Here is a 15587-nt window from a genome sequence, read left to right on the forward strand (position 1 = left end):
GGTCACCTAGCAGCACGAGCGCTGAAGATAGATGGGGGCAATCAGTTCACATATGGTGTCCAGAGCACAGCTGGGGGCTGAGGGTGGTCTATAGCAGGCGGAAATGGTGAGAGACTTGTTTTTAGAGAGGTGGATTTTTAAAAGTAGAAGTTCTAATTGTTTGCGTACAGACCTAGATAGTAGGACAGAACTCTGCAGGCTATCTCTGCAGTAGATTGCAACACCGCCCCCTTTGCTCGTTCTATCTTGTCTGAAAATGTTGTAGTTAGGAATGGAGATTTCAGAGTTTTTGGTGGTCTTCCTAAGCCAGGATTCAGACACGGCTAGGACATCCAGGTTGGCAGAGTGTGCTAAAGCAGTGAATAAAACAAACTTAGGGAGGAGGCTTCTAATGTTAACATGCATGAATCCAAGGCTATTACAGTTACAGAAGTCATCAAAAGAGAGCGCCTGGGGAATAGGAGTGGAGCAAGGCACTGCAGGGCCTGGATTCACCTCTACATCGCCAGAGGAACAGAGGAGGAGTAGGATACGGGTACGGCTAAAAGCTATGAGAATTGGTCGTCAAGGACGTAGAGAGTAAAAGAGTAAAGAGAGCAGGTTTCTGGGGGCGATGAAATAGCTTCAAGGTATAATGTACAGACAAAGGTATGGTAGGATGTGAATACAGTGGAGGTAAACCTAGGCATTGAGTGATGATGAGAGAGATATTGTCTCTAGAAACATAATTGAAACCAGGTGATGTCATCACATGTGTGGGTGGTGGAACTGAGAGGTTGGATAAGGTATAATGAGCAGGGCTAGAGGCTCTACAGTGAAATAAGCCAATAAAAACTAACCAGAACAGCAATGGACAAGGCATATTGACATTAAGGAGAGGCATGCTTAGCCAAGTGATCAAAAGGGTCCAGTGAGTAGTGAGGTCGGTTGCGATTCAGACAGCTAGCCGGGCCATGGGTAGCAAGTTGGCAGAAGATTGTCAGTTTTTAGGCACCTCGTGCGTTTCCGTCGGTAGATTAGCGGGGTTCCGTGTGGTAGAGGGGACCAATCCAATTGGCAAAAATAGTTATAGTTATAGTTGCCCAAGAAAATTGGCCGATAGACCTATTCAGATAGCAGCCGATAAGACAGCATGATTGGCCACATGGTGGCACTACAGGAAAGGAAGTGAATAGATGCATAGACAACGTTTTCATGTTTTCAGATTGATTATGCAGTGCGTGCTTTATTCATAATCATAGCACGAATGAACCATCAGACAACTCATCACGCTAAGACTGCGTTTTATTATTTTGGATGAACTAATAACAGTTATAGACATAGAGCAGTATCACTTCCTATCACAAACTACTCAAATTAGCTTTAGAATAGATACGATTGCACTGGAGAGATACGCTCATTTTGTTGTTCATATGGCGTTACGGGATCCATTGTTGATCTGTGTTTGATTATCTAGCCAGGGCCAGACCCACCATGTTCTGGGCTCTGCTGAAGATGGAATAGTACTGTCGGATGAAGATGTCACCCAGAATCCACAGGTCAGAGTTACTAGACTGGAGACCGGTGCGGCAGCCATAGTAGGTGGACTGTATGGGTGGCAGAGAGAGAGAGAACTAGTCAAAACAATGTTACGGTCACTTCATGGCTACGTAAGATCTACACACACCACACACACACACACACACATGCACACACACCTGGCGGACGTAGGTGGAGGCTGGGAGAGTGAAGGCCTGTCCGTGGATGTGGAAGACCATCGCTGGCATGTTGTTGATGTTGTTACAGTTCACCACATTCTGAAAAGAGAGAGACACAAATAGAGGGAGGAGAGAGAGGTATGAGAGGAGAGAGAGAGACGATGATTTGAACAGCGTTTGCTTAGTGAGGTAGACTGTGTGACTTCTTTTCTGGATCTTGTTGAGTTATGTCAGTACTGGTGATGGGAACAAATCATTTACACAACATTATGCCTGGTTCTTAGTGACACATCACCAAAACAATATTATATGACTTACGTCTCCGTTGGCGGAGTAGGCTCCCACAGCACGGGCCATGCTGGAGATGTCGGCCTGAGGTCCCACAATATTAGAAGTGCCGGTGTCCACGATAGCCTGGCAGCCACCGTTACAGGCCACAATCTGGCCGTTCACAGTCACACTGCAATGGACACACAGATATACACAGATCAGAAGGAGATGGCTGCTTGAGAACTGTTCTTAACCACTTCATCTACCAGTTTCATAGGATTATATAACCCATTAATAACCATTTATAAGCCTATAAAACGTTCTGTAACTGCAACAGTACCTGTCGACGGTGATCTGCCAGTACATCTGAGAGGACAGGGGGATCCATGCGATCTGGCCGTAGTAGTGGTTGGGGTCAATGCCTCCGAAGGTCACCATGCTACCTACCTCAGAGTTTCTGAAGATGGACGACACCAGAAAGAGAGAGGGAGAGAGAGTGTGGGAGTGTGAGGGGGAGAGAGATAGAGGGGGAGAGAGGGGGGGGAGAGAGAGAGAGGGGGGGAGAGAGAAAGAGGGGACAGAGAGAGAGAGAGAGAGAGAGAGAGAGAGAGAGGGTGCGTCAGTTCATTGTTCCATGTCTGCCAAGCCATGATGGTATGTGGGAGCCATGTGGCTCTGGTCAAAAGTAGTGCACTATATAGGGATTACGGTTCCATTTCAGACACAGCCCTGGTTGACCTCCACTCTGACCACTCACCGAGTCAGGTAGACAGAGAACATGTCCTGGTTGACGAGATGCTGGGTCATCATGTTGTCAAAGACTGGTGTGGCCTGAGAGGCTGCCAGGCGGGGGTAAGCCAGACCCAGGATACCATCAGCCTTCATATGAGCCATGAAGGGAGCCTCCGATTGACTCAGCCCAAAGATCTGGTTCTTCACAGGGATCCCACCCACCTACAGAGGACCAGGAGGAGTAGGAAGTGGAGGAGAAGAAGAGGGGAGAGGAAGAAGGAAGAAGAGGAGAATATTTGAGATAGTTCTGAAATCTACACAATGATTCCAGTCCTCATGTTGTTGTGTTGAATTCTGTTCCTTACCACAACGGTGTCGAAGCCCTCGAAGCCAGTCATACTGCCAGTGCCGTATTGGATGGACAGGCTCTTTCCAGCATTCTTGAAGGTAGAGGACAAACCGGGGTTGAACTTGTTGTGGTTGGCTGGAAAGAGGGGAGACACGATTAGTCTGGGAGTGTTTGTGTGTGTGTGTGTGTTTGTGCGTGTCTGTGTGTGTTTGTGCGTGTGTGCGTTACAAACCACAAGCTGCGCTGCTGCAGTAGATGGAGGGGATCCACAGGTTGGATGAGCCAGTGTCAAAGATGACAGTGAAGGACTGAGGTGGAGTTCCAATGGAGATCACTCCAAAGTAAGCCAACTAGAGAAGATCAAATAATGAAATAATTATTTGTATTAATAAATACCTCCCCCTACCCTATGATATTATAAGAATTAGCTGAATTACACCAGAATACCTATAGGTCATCAGTAATCGAATTGTTGATTTCAAACTAAAGTTCTCCTGGTGGATCAATAATTCATTTAGGAAGAAGACGCCAAAAGATGTGTTTCTGCCTTCTCTGCTGCCTTACATAGTGGAAAGTGTTAAGTGCTATCCATTCTCATGCTTACATCAGCGTCGTTGGTCATCTGCTCGCTGGAGACAGAGAGGCTCTGGTCGTCAAACCTGGTGGGGTTGAAAGGGAACTTCCCTCTGTACTCATCCCACAGACCCTGCTCCTCCAGGCTCTCCCTGGCACTCTTCCCCTTGATCAGCGGCACCCTGTTGAGGAGGACAAAGTCTGGTTAGGCAAGTAGCTCAGTTCCAGCAAGTTTCTGGTCAAAGGTCCAAGACTTTCTGGTCAAACCATTGCAATAAACTTTATGGCAGCATAGGCTAAACAACTGTGTGTGACTATTCAAATCATTCACTCATTTTGGGGTATTATTCCTTTCACTGCCTTCTGATCTGTTGTGTAATGTAAATATAGGAGTATAGCAGGAGTATAGCAGGAGTATAGCAGGAGTATAGCAGGGGTATAGCAGGAGTATAGCAGGAGTATAGCAGGAGTATAGCAGGAGAATAGTATGAGTATAGCAGGAGAAGAGTAGGAGTATAGCAGGAGTATAGCACGAGTATAGGGGTATAGCAGGGGTATAGCAGGAGTATAGCAGGAGAATAGCAGGAGAATAGTAGGAGTATAGCAGGAGTGTAGCAGGAGTATAGCAGGAGTATAGCAGAGGTATAGCAGGAGTATAGCAGGAGTAGAGTTGGGGTATAGCAGGAGTGTAGCAAGAGTGTAGCAGGAGAATAGTAGGAGTATAGCAGGAGTATAGCGGGAGTATAGCAGGAGTATAGCAGGAATATAGCGGGAGAATAGCAGGAGTATAGTAGGAGTATTGCAGGGGTATGGCAGGAGAATAGCAGGAGAATAGTAGAAGTATAGCAGGAGTATAGCTTGAGTATAGCGGGAGTATAGTAGGAGTATAGCGGGAGTATAGCAGGAGAATAGTAGGAGTATAGCAGGCGAATAGTGGGTTTATTGAAAGAGTATAGCAGGAGAATAGCAGATGAATAGTAGCAGAACAGCAGGAGAATAGCGGGACCATAGCAGGAGTACAGCAGGAGTATAGCGGGAGTGTAGCAGGAGTATAGCAGGAGAATAGCAGAAGAATAGTAGTAGTATAGTAGCAGTATAGCAGGAGTATAGCGGGACCATAGCAGGAGTACAGCAGGAGTATAGCGGGAGTACAGCAGGAGTATAGCAGGAGTATTGCAGGAGTTATAGCAGGAGTATAGTAGGATTAACGTACTGGATGATGCATTCGGAGAGAGCCACCATGGCACACAGAACGATAGCCCACTTCATGATGCGATGGCTTGTCTGCTCAGCTGTCCCCTGTAGAACTCGTTCACCTGTGCAAAGAAGCAATTCGTCAATCAACCCATCAAACGCAATGTATCGCAGTTCTTTTGCTCAGCGCAAACCAAGCAAAGTAGAGACCTTGAAAGGAACCAGACTCACCTGTAGATGCCTGTGGATGAGTGATCTGAGACGTGTGTGTGTTGCCTTATATATAGACGGTCCACAGTTCTACCTCTGCATTCCTTTATCGCTACGATAAGAGCGTTTCCACCTGCCATGATAAGTACTGGTGAAATAATGGACGACCTCGAGACAATGTCAATCTAACGATTACCTCGGTAGTCCACAGTATGTTGGTTCCAATGGCTACATTACAGTAATATGTGTATACTGTTGAAAAGTGCCCGTTCTAATCATATAATGGCTAACCTGCCAGACTTCTCTCTAGGAGATGAGATGACTAGTGTTGACTCAGTGATATAAAGTAAAGGTCCCCACTTGCAAATACCCTCCTATCAGCACACTTTTCCCTCACACGGTTTACTTTTGGATTAGGCAGCCTTATTAAGATTACTGTATCTCTGTTAGAATACGATGCCTATCAGCCAGGGATTATTTCATTAACTAACATTGCACATTTATGAGAACATTCACAATGTTAACAAATATCTTGGTGATTATTTAAAGATAAATGTCACTATATGTTTCAAATAGCAAATATAAAGGACATTCAACACAAAACACAACGTTACTTCTGGGCCAAGTGGCCGTATGTCTTCATTGATCAGCAAGAAAAATATATATGCCATGGTCCTTTGAGATTAAAAAAATTATCCTCTATTTAAATCTTTTTTTATACAATAGATACACAAGAAGTAAAAGGTAAACAACCCCAGCCCCCCGAATATGTACAGTTGAAGTCAGAAGTTTACATGCACCTTAGCCAAATACATTTAACCTCAGTTTTTCACAATTCCTGACGTTTAATCCTAGTAAAAATTCCCTGTTTTAGGTCAGTTAGCATCACCACTTTATTTTAAGAATGTGAAATGTCAGAATAATAGTTGAGAGAATTATTTATTTCAGCTTTTATTTATTTCATCACATTCCCACTGGGTCAGAAGTTTACATACACTCAATTAGTATTTGGTAGCAAACGTTTCGGGTAGCCTTCCACAAGCTTCCCACAATAAGTTGGGTGAATTTTGGCCCATTCCTCCTGACAGAGCTGGTGTAACTGAGTTAGGTTTGTAGTTATCCTTGCTCGCACAAGCTTTTTCAGTTCTGCCCACAAATCTTCCATAGGATTGAGGTCAGGGCTTTGTGAAGGCCACTCCAATACCTTGACTTTGTTGTCCTTATTGCCACAACTTTGAAAGTAATTTGCCACAACTTTGGAAGTTTGCTTGGGGTCATTGTCCATTTGGAAGACCCATTTGCGACCAAGCTTCAACTTCCTGACTGATGTCTTGATATGTTGCTTCAAAAACTGATTGGATTTGCAACAAGTCGTCAACGTAAGGGAATTTTGTCTTTTTGTCACCCAACTTTTAACCTAAATCCAATGGGATGGTGAATTATTTTGTTGATTTCACGTTTTATTCACATTAGTTGACAACAGAACCAAATGTAAATAAAAACTAGACGTTGAACTGACGTCTGTCCCCAGTGGGAAGTCTTTTATCTCTAAACTGCAGAACACCGTAAAGCAGGGTTATTCAACCGGAGAGGTACTGCATGGGTCCTGAGAAAATATGTAAAACAAAACCCCAAAAAGTCAAACAAATACTAAATATATTTGTATGTTTTACGAATATCGCTAGCAACAACAGAATAAATATGTTGGATTTACCTACAGTAGAAAATATGACAATATATTATTTCTATTGATGTCAACTTTATTTCTCAACTCCTAACATTGAGTCAATTACACACATTGGAGTCAATTACACTCATTGGAGTCAATTACACTCATTGGAGTCAATTACACTCATTGGAGTCAATTACACACATTGGAGTCAATTACACACATAGGAGTCAATTACACTAATTGGCGCCAATTAAACAAATTGGAGTCAATTACACACATTGGAGCCAATTAAACTAATTGGAGTCAATTACACACATTGGAGCCAATTACACACATTGGATCCAATTACACTCATTGAAGCCAATTACACTTATTGGAGGCAATTACAGGCACTGGAGTCTTTGACATAGGCTTTGAAAAAGCACCTGTGTATGAATGGGGACAGTACCATTAGTAATTCCTAGAAATTAGACTTTAAGGATGCTTATTTTAATGTTAGCTCACATAATATAATTTTAAAGTTACAATTAGACTTTAAGGATGTTTATTTTAAGGCCCCTGAACTCTCGTGTATTTTCTGCACTATGCAACGTTTTTACAACATACAGAAATATGCTGCTTATCAAGGGGCAAAGTATTGACACATTTCTTTTTAATTGAGAGACGAGCTTAAGTTTTCTTTACTGACCATCATTTTCACTTGTCTGACCGCTTGCTTCTCTGTGACGTTCTGACCAGTAAAGGGGTTATTTGTTATTGTTGTTTGGTCAGGACGTGGCAGGGTTTTTTTTTATGTGGTTCGGGGTTTGTTGGGTTATGTTATTATGAAACAAACAACCCTCTTACGAGTGTTTCGGGGTTTGTCGGGCTATGTTCTATGTTAGTATATTTCTATGTTTATCTAGTATGTCTAGTTCTATGTTTAGTTAATGGGGTTGACCTTCAATTGGAAGCAGCTGCTCCTAGTTGCTTCTAATTGAAGGTCCTATTTAAGAGATGTGTTTTTCTGTGGGATTTTGTGGGTAGTTGTCTCCTGTTTTGTGTCTGTACACCTGACAGGACTGTTTAGTGTCGTTTATTGTTTTTGTATACGTGATTTGTTTGTTTTCCTTCTTCAACATTAAAAAGAAAATGAGTATACACGTTCCCGCTGCGTTTTGGTCTGATCTTTACGACACCCGTTACAGAACTACCCACCACCAAAGGACCAAGCAGCGGAGGAAGGAGCAGCAGGTTGACTACAGGGAGTCGTGGACATGGGAGGAAATTCTGGACGGGGCTGGACCATGGCACCAGGCTGTTGAATACCGTCGCCCACCGGAGGAGATAGAGGCAGCCAAGGCAGAGCGCGCCGTTATGAGGCTTTATACGCACCGATTGGGAAGCACAAGAGGCACCCCCAAGAAATTGTTTTGGGGGGGCATACGGGTAGTTTGGCTGGGCCAAGGGTTAGCCCTAAGCCAACTCCCCGTGCTTATTATGGGGGGCTTATGGAGTGGAGAGCGCCGGAGTATGCGGAAGTGCGCACGATCTCGCCCATGCGCATGCACAGTCCGGTGTGAGCAATCCCAGCCCCTCGCAAGTGCCGTGCTAGAGTGGGCATCCAGCCTGGAAGGAGGATGCCTGCGCAGCACATCTGGCCACCTGAGCACCTCCTAGGGTAAGGCTACCCTACGCCTGCTCTACACACGGCAACCATCAGGCCTCTGCACAGCCCAGTTCGCCCTGTGCCAGCACTCCACTTGTACAGGGCTACTATTACCATCCACCCAGGACGGGTTGTGCAGGAGGTGCGCTCCAGACCTCCAGTGCTTAACCATGGCCCGGTGAATCCTGTTCCCGCTCCTCGCACTAGCCTTGGGGTGCGTGTCTCCAGTCTGGTACCTCCACTACCAGCCCCATGCACCAGGCGTCCAGTGTGTCAGCCCAGTCCAGCTCGTCCTGCTCCTGCTCCTTGCACTAGCCCTGTGGTGCGTGTCCCTAGTCTGGCACGTCCTAAGACAGCCCCACGCATCAGGCCTTCAGTGTGCAGTCCCCGTCCAGAGCTTCCGACGACAGTGCCTCGTCCAGAGCTTCTGGCAACAGTGCCTCGTCCAGAGTTTCCGGCAACAGTGCCCCGTCCAGAGTGTCCGGCGACAGTGCCCCGTCCAGAGCTTCCGGCGACAGTGCCCCGTAGAGAGACGGCCCACAGTCCAGAGCCGAGAGAGACGGCCCACAGTCCGGAGCCGAGAGAGACGGCCCACAGTCCGGAGCCGAGAGAGACGGCCCACAGTCCGGAGCCGAGAGAGTCGCCCTACAGTCCGGAATCGGCGCAGCCAGAGTTGCACTACAGTCCGGAATCGGCGCAGCCAGAGTCGCCCTTCAACCCGAGGTCTCTAGCGACGCGCATCAGCCCGAGGTCTCCAGCGACGCACATCAGACCGAGGTCTTCAGCGATGGGCCATAGCCCAGAGACTTCGGGAGGGGAAACATTTAATAAGTATTTAGCGGGGGTGGACAGGTTAGGTTGGGGAGTAAGGCCGGAGCCTGAGCCACCTCCATAGTAGGTGGGTTGAAGAGGGGGCGTGTAGCACTAGAACCGTCGGTGACGGTGGCCACCCTCCCTTCCCTCCCTTTAGTTGGGGATTATTTTTTTGTTTATGTTTAGAATTATTGGATTAGGTTTTGCTTCGTTGTTTTAGGTGCAACCGGGGTCTGCACCTTTGGGGGGGGGGGAACTGTCACGCTCTGACCAGTAAAGGGGTTATTTGTAGTTTGGTCAGGACGTGGCAGGGGGTGTTTTTCTATGTGGTTCGGGATTTGTTGGGTTATGTTATTATGTAAGCTGGGTGAAAGTTTAGAGTGTTTCGGGGTTTGTTGGGCTATGTTCTATGTTAGTATATTTCTATGTTTATCTAGTATGTCTAGTTAATGGGGTTGACCTTCAATTGGAAGCAGCTGCTCCTAGTTGCTTCTAATTGAAGGTCCTATTTAAGAGATGTGTTTTTCTGTGGGATTTTGTGGGTAGTTGTCTCCTGTTTTGTGTCTGTACACCTGACAGGACTGTTTAGTGTCGTTTATTGTTTTTGTATACGTGATTTGTTTGTTTTCCTTCTTCAACATTAAAAAGAAGATGAGTATACACGTTCCCGCTGCGTTTTGGTCTGATCCTCAAGACACCCGTTACATTCTCTGTCTGCATTAACAAGGACAACACACAGGTCTTTCCATCATTGTATGATTTTTTGTGTGCAAATTAACTCAAGCTTACGGACAATGTCAAATGTGATATAGAGAAGCACCTGAGTGAGTTGGGTGCGCAATTACACAGGTACTTTCCCAAAACGGATGACACAAACCACTGGATTCGTTATGCCTTTCAGGCCCTGCCTCCAAATTGCAACAAGCGGTTCTGTGAATATTTTATTTAACCAGAAGCCACTGCTAGATTACTGGATTGGGCTGCGCTCAGAGTTTCCTGCCTTGGCAAATCGCGCTTTTAAGACACTGATGCCCTTTGCAACCACGTACCTATGTGAGAGTGGATTCTCGGCCCTCACTAGCATGAAAACTAAATACAGGCACAGACTGTGTGTGGAAAATAATTTAAGACTGAGACTCTCTCCAATAGAACCCAACATTGCAGAGTTATGTGCATACTTTCAAGCACACCCTTCTCGTTAACCTGTGGTGAGTTATTCACAATTTTATATGTAAGATGGTTTAATAAAGAGCAAAAGTATTGATTCTTATATTATTATTTGTGCCTTGGTCCTATAAAAGCTCTTTGTCACTTCCCACGAGTCGGGTTGTGATTAAAACTCACACTCATTCTCATGTTTAATAAATGTATCGTATAGTGTGTGTGTGGCAGGCTTAAAATGATGGCGAGTCTTAACCTCCATAATCCAATGTGCCTTGTCATTGTCAAAGGACTGGCTGGCTCAGTGGAGTGGTTGCCTACTTTTCTTGACACAGCAAGTCCAACTCTCCATCCAACTCTGCCAGTTTTGGCACAGAGTTTGGGGCCATAGAGCAGTCACATGATTGGCCACGTGGTGGCACTACAGGAAAGGAAGTGAATAGATGCATGGACATAGTTTTTATGTTTTCAGATTGATTATGCAGTGCGTGCTTTATTCATAATCATAGCACGAATGAACCAAAAAAGACCATCAGACCACTCATCACGCTAAGACTCCGTTTTATTATTTTGGATGAACTAATAACAGTTATAGACATAGAGCTGTATCACTTCCTATCACAAACTACTCAAATTAGCTTTAGAATAGATACGATTGCACTGGAGAGATACGCTCATTTTGTTGTTCATATGGCGTTACGGGATCCATTGTTGATCTGTGTTTGATTATCTAGCCAGGGCCAGACCCACCATGTTCTGGGCTCTGCTGAAGATGGAATAGTACTGTCGGATGAAGATGTCACCCAGAATCCACAGGTCAGAGTTACTAGACTGGAGACCGGTGCGGCAGCCATAGTAGGTGGACTGTACGGGTGGCAGAGAGAGAGAGAACTAGTCAAAACAATGTTACAGTCACTTCATGGCTACGTAAGATCTACACACACACACACACACACACACACACACACACACACACACACACACACACACACACACACACACACACACACACACACACACACACACACACACACACACACACACACAGACACACACACACAGACACAGACACACACACACACACACACACACCTGGCGGACATAGGTGGAGGCTGGGAGAGTGAAGGCCTGTCCGTGGATGTGGAAGACCATCGCTGGCATGTTGTTGATGTTGTTACAGTTCACCACATTCTGAAAAGAGAGAGAGACAAATAGAGGGAGGAGAGAGAGATATGAGAGGAGAGAGAGACGATGAATTAAACAGCGTTTGCTTTGTGAGGTAGACTGTGTGACTTCTTTTCTGGATCTTGTTGAGTTATGTCAGTAGTGGTGATGGGAACAAATCATTTACACAACATTATGCCTGGTTCTTCGTGACACATCACCAAAACAATATTATATGACTTACGTCTCCGTTGGCGGAGTAGGCTCCCACAGCACGGGCCATGCTGGAGATGTCGGCCTGAGGTCCCACAATATTAGAGGTGCCGGTGTCCACGATAGCCTGGCAGCCGCCGTTACAGGCCACAATCTGGCCGTTCACAGTCACACTGCAATGGACACACATATATACACTGATCAGGAGGAGATGGCTGCTTGAGAACTGCACTTAACCACTTCATCTACCAGTTTCATAGGATTATATAACCCATTAATAACCATTTATAACTCTATAAAACGTTCTGTAACTGCAACAGTACCTGTCGACGGTGATCTGCCAGTACATCTGAGAGGACAGGGGGATCCATGCGATCTGGCCGTAGTAGTGGTTGGGGTCAACGCCTCCGAAGGTCACCATGCTACCTACCGCAGAGTTACTGAAGATGGAAGACAACAGGGAGAGAGAGTGGAGGAGTGTGAGGGGGAGAGAGAGAGGGGGGAGAGAGAGAGGGGGGGATAAGAGAGAGAGAGAGAGAGAACGGAGAGAGAGAGAGAGAGAGAGAGAGCGAGAGAGAGAGAGAGAGAGGTTGCGTCAGTTCATAGTTCCATGTCTGCCAAGCCATGACGGTATGTGGGAGCCATGTGGCTCTGGTCAAAAGTAGTGCACTGTATAGGGATTCGGGTTCTATTTCAGACACAGCCCTGGTTGACCTCCACTCTGACCACTCACCGAGTCAGGTAGACAGAGAACATGTCCTGGTTGACGAGATGCTGGGTCATCATGTTGTCAAAGACTGGTGTGGCCTGAGAGGCTGCCAGGCGGGGGTAAGCCAGACCCAGGATACCATCAGCCTTCATATGAGCCATGAAGGGAGCCTCCGATTGACTCAGCCCAAAGATCTGGTTCTTCACAGGGATCCCACCCACCTACAGAGGACCAGGATGAGTAGGAAGTGGAGGAGAAGAGGGGAGAGGAAGAAGGAAGAAGAGGAGAATATTTGAGATAGTTCTGAAATCTACACAATGATTCCAGTCCTCATGTTGTTGTGTTGAATTCTGTTCCTTACCACAACGGTGTCGAAGCCCTCGAAGCCAGTCATACTGCCAGTGCCGTATTGGATGGACAGGCTCTTTCCAGCATTCTTGAAGGTAGAGGACAAACCGGGGTTGAACTTGTTGTGGTTGGCTGGAAAGAGGGGAGACACGATTAGTCTGGGAGTGTTTGTGTGTGTGTGTGTTTGTGCGTGTCTGTGTGTGTTTGTGCGTGTGTGCGTTACAAACCACAAGCTGCGCTGCTGCAGTAGATGGAGGGAATCCACAGGTTGGATGAGCCAGTGTCAAAGATGACAGTGAAGGACTGAGGTGGAGTTCCAATGGAGATCACTCCAAAGTAAGCCAACTAGAGAAGATCAAATAATGAAATAATTATTTGTATTAATAAATCCCTCCCCCTACCCTATGATATTATAAGAATTAGCTGAATTACACCAGAATACCTATAGGTCATCAGTAATCGAATTGTTGATTTCAAACTAAAGTTCTCCTGGTGGATCAATAATTCATTTAGGAAGAAGACGCCAAAAGATGTGTTTCTGCCTTCTCTGCTGCCTTACATAGTGGAAAGTGTTAAGTGCTATCCATTCTCATGCTTACATCAGCGTCGTTGGTCATCTGCTCGCTGGAGACAGAGAGGCTCTGGTCGTCAAACCTGGTGGGGTTGAAAGGGAACTTCCCTCTGTACTCATCCCACAGACCCTGCTCCTCCAGGCTCTCCCTGGCACTCTTCCCCTTGATCAGCGGCACCCTGTTGAGGAGGACAAAGTCTGGTTAGGCAAGTAGCTCAGTTCCAGCAAGTTTCTGGTCAAAGGTCCAAGACTTTCTGGTCAAACCATTGCAATAAACTTTATGGCAGCATAGGCTAAACAACTGTGTGTGACTATTCAAATCATTCACTCATTTTGGGGTATTATTCCTTTCACTGCCTTCTGATCTGTTGTGTAATGTAAATATAGGAGTATAGCAGGAGTATAGCAGGAGTATAGCAAGAGTATAGCAGGGGTATAGCAGGAGAATAGCAGGAGTATAGCAGGAGGATAGCAGGGGTATAGTAGGAGTATAGCAGGAGAATAGTAGGAGTATAGCAGGAGTATAGCAGGAGTATAGCAGGAGTATAGCAGGAGAATAGTATGAGTACAGCAGGAGAAGAGTAGGAGTATAGCAGGAGTATAGCACGAGTATAGGGGTATAGCAGGGGTATAGCAGGAGTATAGCAGGAGAATAGTAGGAGTATAGCAGGAGTGTAGCAGGAGTATAGCAGGAGTATAGCAGAGGTATAGCAGGAGTATAGCAGGAGTAGAGTTGGGGTATAGCAGGAGTGTAGCAAGAGTGTAGCAGGAGAATAGTAGGAGTATAGCAGGAGTATAGCGGGAGTATAGCAGGAGTATAGCAGGAATATAGCGGGAGAATAGCAGGAGTATAGTAGGAGTATTGCAGGGGTATGGCAGGAGAATAGCAGGAGAATAGTAGAAGTATAGCAGGAGTATAGCTTGAGTATAGCGGGAGTATAGTAGGAGTATAGCGGGAGTATAGCAGGAGAATAGTAGGAGTATAGCAGGCGAATAGTGGGTTTATTGAAAGAGTATAGCAGGAGAATAGCAGAAGAATAGTAGCAGAACAGCAGGAGTATAGCGGGACCATAGCAGGAGTACAGCAGGAGTATAGCAGGAGTATAGCAGGAGAATAGCAGAAGAATAGTAGTAGTATAGTAGCAGTATAGCAGGAGTATAGCGGGACCATAGCAGGAGTACAGCAGGAGTATAGCGGGAGTACAGCAGGAGTATAGCAGGAGTATTGCAGGAGTTATAGCAGGAGTATAGTAGGATTAACGTACTGGATGATGCATTCGGAGAGAGCCACCATGGCACACAGAACGATAGCCCACTTCATGATGTGATGGCTTGTCTGCTCAGCTGTCCCCTGTAGAACTCGTTCACCTGTGCAAAGAAGCAATTCGTCAATCAACCCATCAAACGCAATGTATCGCAGTTCTTTTGCTCAGCGCAAACCAAGCAAAGTAGAGACCTTGAAAGGAACCAGACTCACCTGTAGATGCCTGTGGATGAGTGATCTGAGACGTGTGTGTGTTGCCTTATATATAGACGGTCCACAGTTCTACCTCTGCATTCCTTTATCGCTACGATAAGAGCGTTTCCACCTGCCATGATAAGTACTGGTGAAATAATGGACGACCTCGAGACAATGTCAATCTAACGATTACCTCGGTAGTCCACAGTATGTTGGTTCCAATGGCTACATTACAGTAATATGTGTATACTGTTGAAAAGTGCCCGTTCTAATCATATAATGGCTAACCTGCCAGACTTCTCTCTAGGAGATGAGATGACTAGTGTTGACTCAGTGATATAAAGTAAAGGTCCCCACTTGCAAATACCCTCCTATCAGCACACTTTTCCCTCACACGGTTTACTTTTGGATTAGGCAGCCTTATTAAGATTACTGTATCTCTGTTAGAATACGATGCCTATCAGCCAGGGATTATTTCATTAACTAACATTGCACATTTATGAGAACATTCACAATGTTAACAAATATCTTGGTGATTATTTAAAGATAAATGTCACTATATGTTTCAAATAGCAAATATAAAGGACATTCAACACAAAACACAACGTTACTTCTGGGCCAAGTGGCCGTATGTCTTCATTGATCAGCAAGAAAAATATATATGCCATGGTCCTTTGAGATTAAAAAAATTATCCTCTATTTAAATCTTTTTTTATACAATAGATACACAAGAAGTAAAAGGTAAACAACCCCAGCCCCCCGAATATGTACAGTTGAAGTCAGAAGTTTACATGCACCTTAGCC

At 45.5% G+C, this 15587-nt stretch overlaps 2 protein-coding genes across 2 annotated transcripts; both read right to left on the bottom strand.

Moving 5' to 3' along the window:
• Positions 1 to 1266: 1266 nt before the first annotated feature.
• Positions 1267 to 4937, bottom strand: LOC123723796 (pepsin A-like). Its single transcript, XM_082965758.1, has 9 exons — positions 4835 to 4937; positions 3653 to 3803; positions 3281 to 3398; positions 3065 to 3183; positions 2725 to 2921; positions 2308 to 2424; positions 2016 to 2157; positions 1698 to 1796; positions 1267 to 1586 (listed from the first exon to the last, which is right to left on the bottom strand). The coding sequence occupies exons 1-9, from the start codon at positions 4888 to 4890 to the stop codon at positions 1449 to 1451; spliced, it is 1137 nt and encodes a 378-aa protein (XP_082821884.1). The 5' UTR covers positions 4891 to 4937; the 3' UTR covers positions 1267 to 1448.
• A 5926-nt stretch (positions 4938 to 10863) lies between these two features.
• Positions 10864 to 14692, bottom strand: LOC106598987 (pepsin A). The gene is made up of 9 exons (XM_045702370.2): positions 14590 to 14692; positions 13353 to 13503; positions 12981 to 13098; positions 12767 to 12885; positions 12430 to 12626; positions 12020 to 12136; positions 11728 to 11869; positions 11412 to 11510; positions 10864 to 11183 (listed from the first exon to the last, which is right to left on the bottom strand). The coding sequence occupies exons 1-9, from the start codon at positions 14643 to 14645 to the stop codon at positions 11046 to 11048; spliced, it is 1137 nt and encodes a 378-aa protein (XP_045558326.1). The 5' UTR covers positions 14646 to 14692; the 3' UTR covers positions 10864 to 11045.
• Between the last annotated feature and the right edge of the window lie 895 nt (positions 14693 to 15587).

The sequence above is a fragment of the Salmo salar genome, chromosome 19 (assembly GCF_965601325.2).
Source record: "Salmo salar chromosome 19, fSalSal1, whole genome shotgun sequence".
NCBI classification, from domain to species: Eukaryota; Metazoa; Chordata; class Actinopteri; order Salmoniformes; family Salmonidae; genus Salmo; species Salmo salar.

Bases quoted from the DNA above. Each gene is read 5' to 3' on its own strand.
- LOC123723796 (XM_082965758.1), bottom strand. From the start codon at position 4,890: ATGAAGTGGGCTATCGTTCTGTGTGCCATGGTGGCTCTCTCCGAATGC. The intron at 3,399-3,652 runs GTAAGCATGAGA...GATCTTCTCTAG, and splicing joins AGATGACCAACGACGCTGAT to TTGGCTTACTTTGGAGTGAT. The intron at 3,184-3,280 runs GTTTGTAACGCA...CCCTCTTTCCAG, and splicing joins CTGCAGCAGCGCAGCTTGTG to CCAACCACAACAAGTTCAAC.
- LOC106598987 (XM_045702370.2), bottom strand. From the start codon at position 14,645: ATGAAGTGGGCTATCGTTCTGTGTGCCATGGTGGCTCTCTCCGAATGC. The intron at 13,099-13,352 runs GTAAGCATGAGA...GATCTTCTCTAG, and splicing joins AGATGACCAACGACGCTGAT to TTGGCTTACTTTGGAGTGAT. The intron at 11,184-11,411 runs GTGTGTGTGTGT...CCACCCGTACAG, and splicing joins CCTCCACCTATGTCCGCCAG to TCCACCTACTATGGCTGCCG.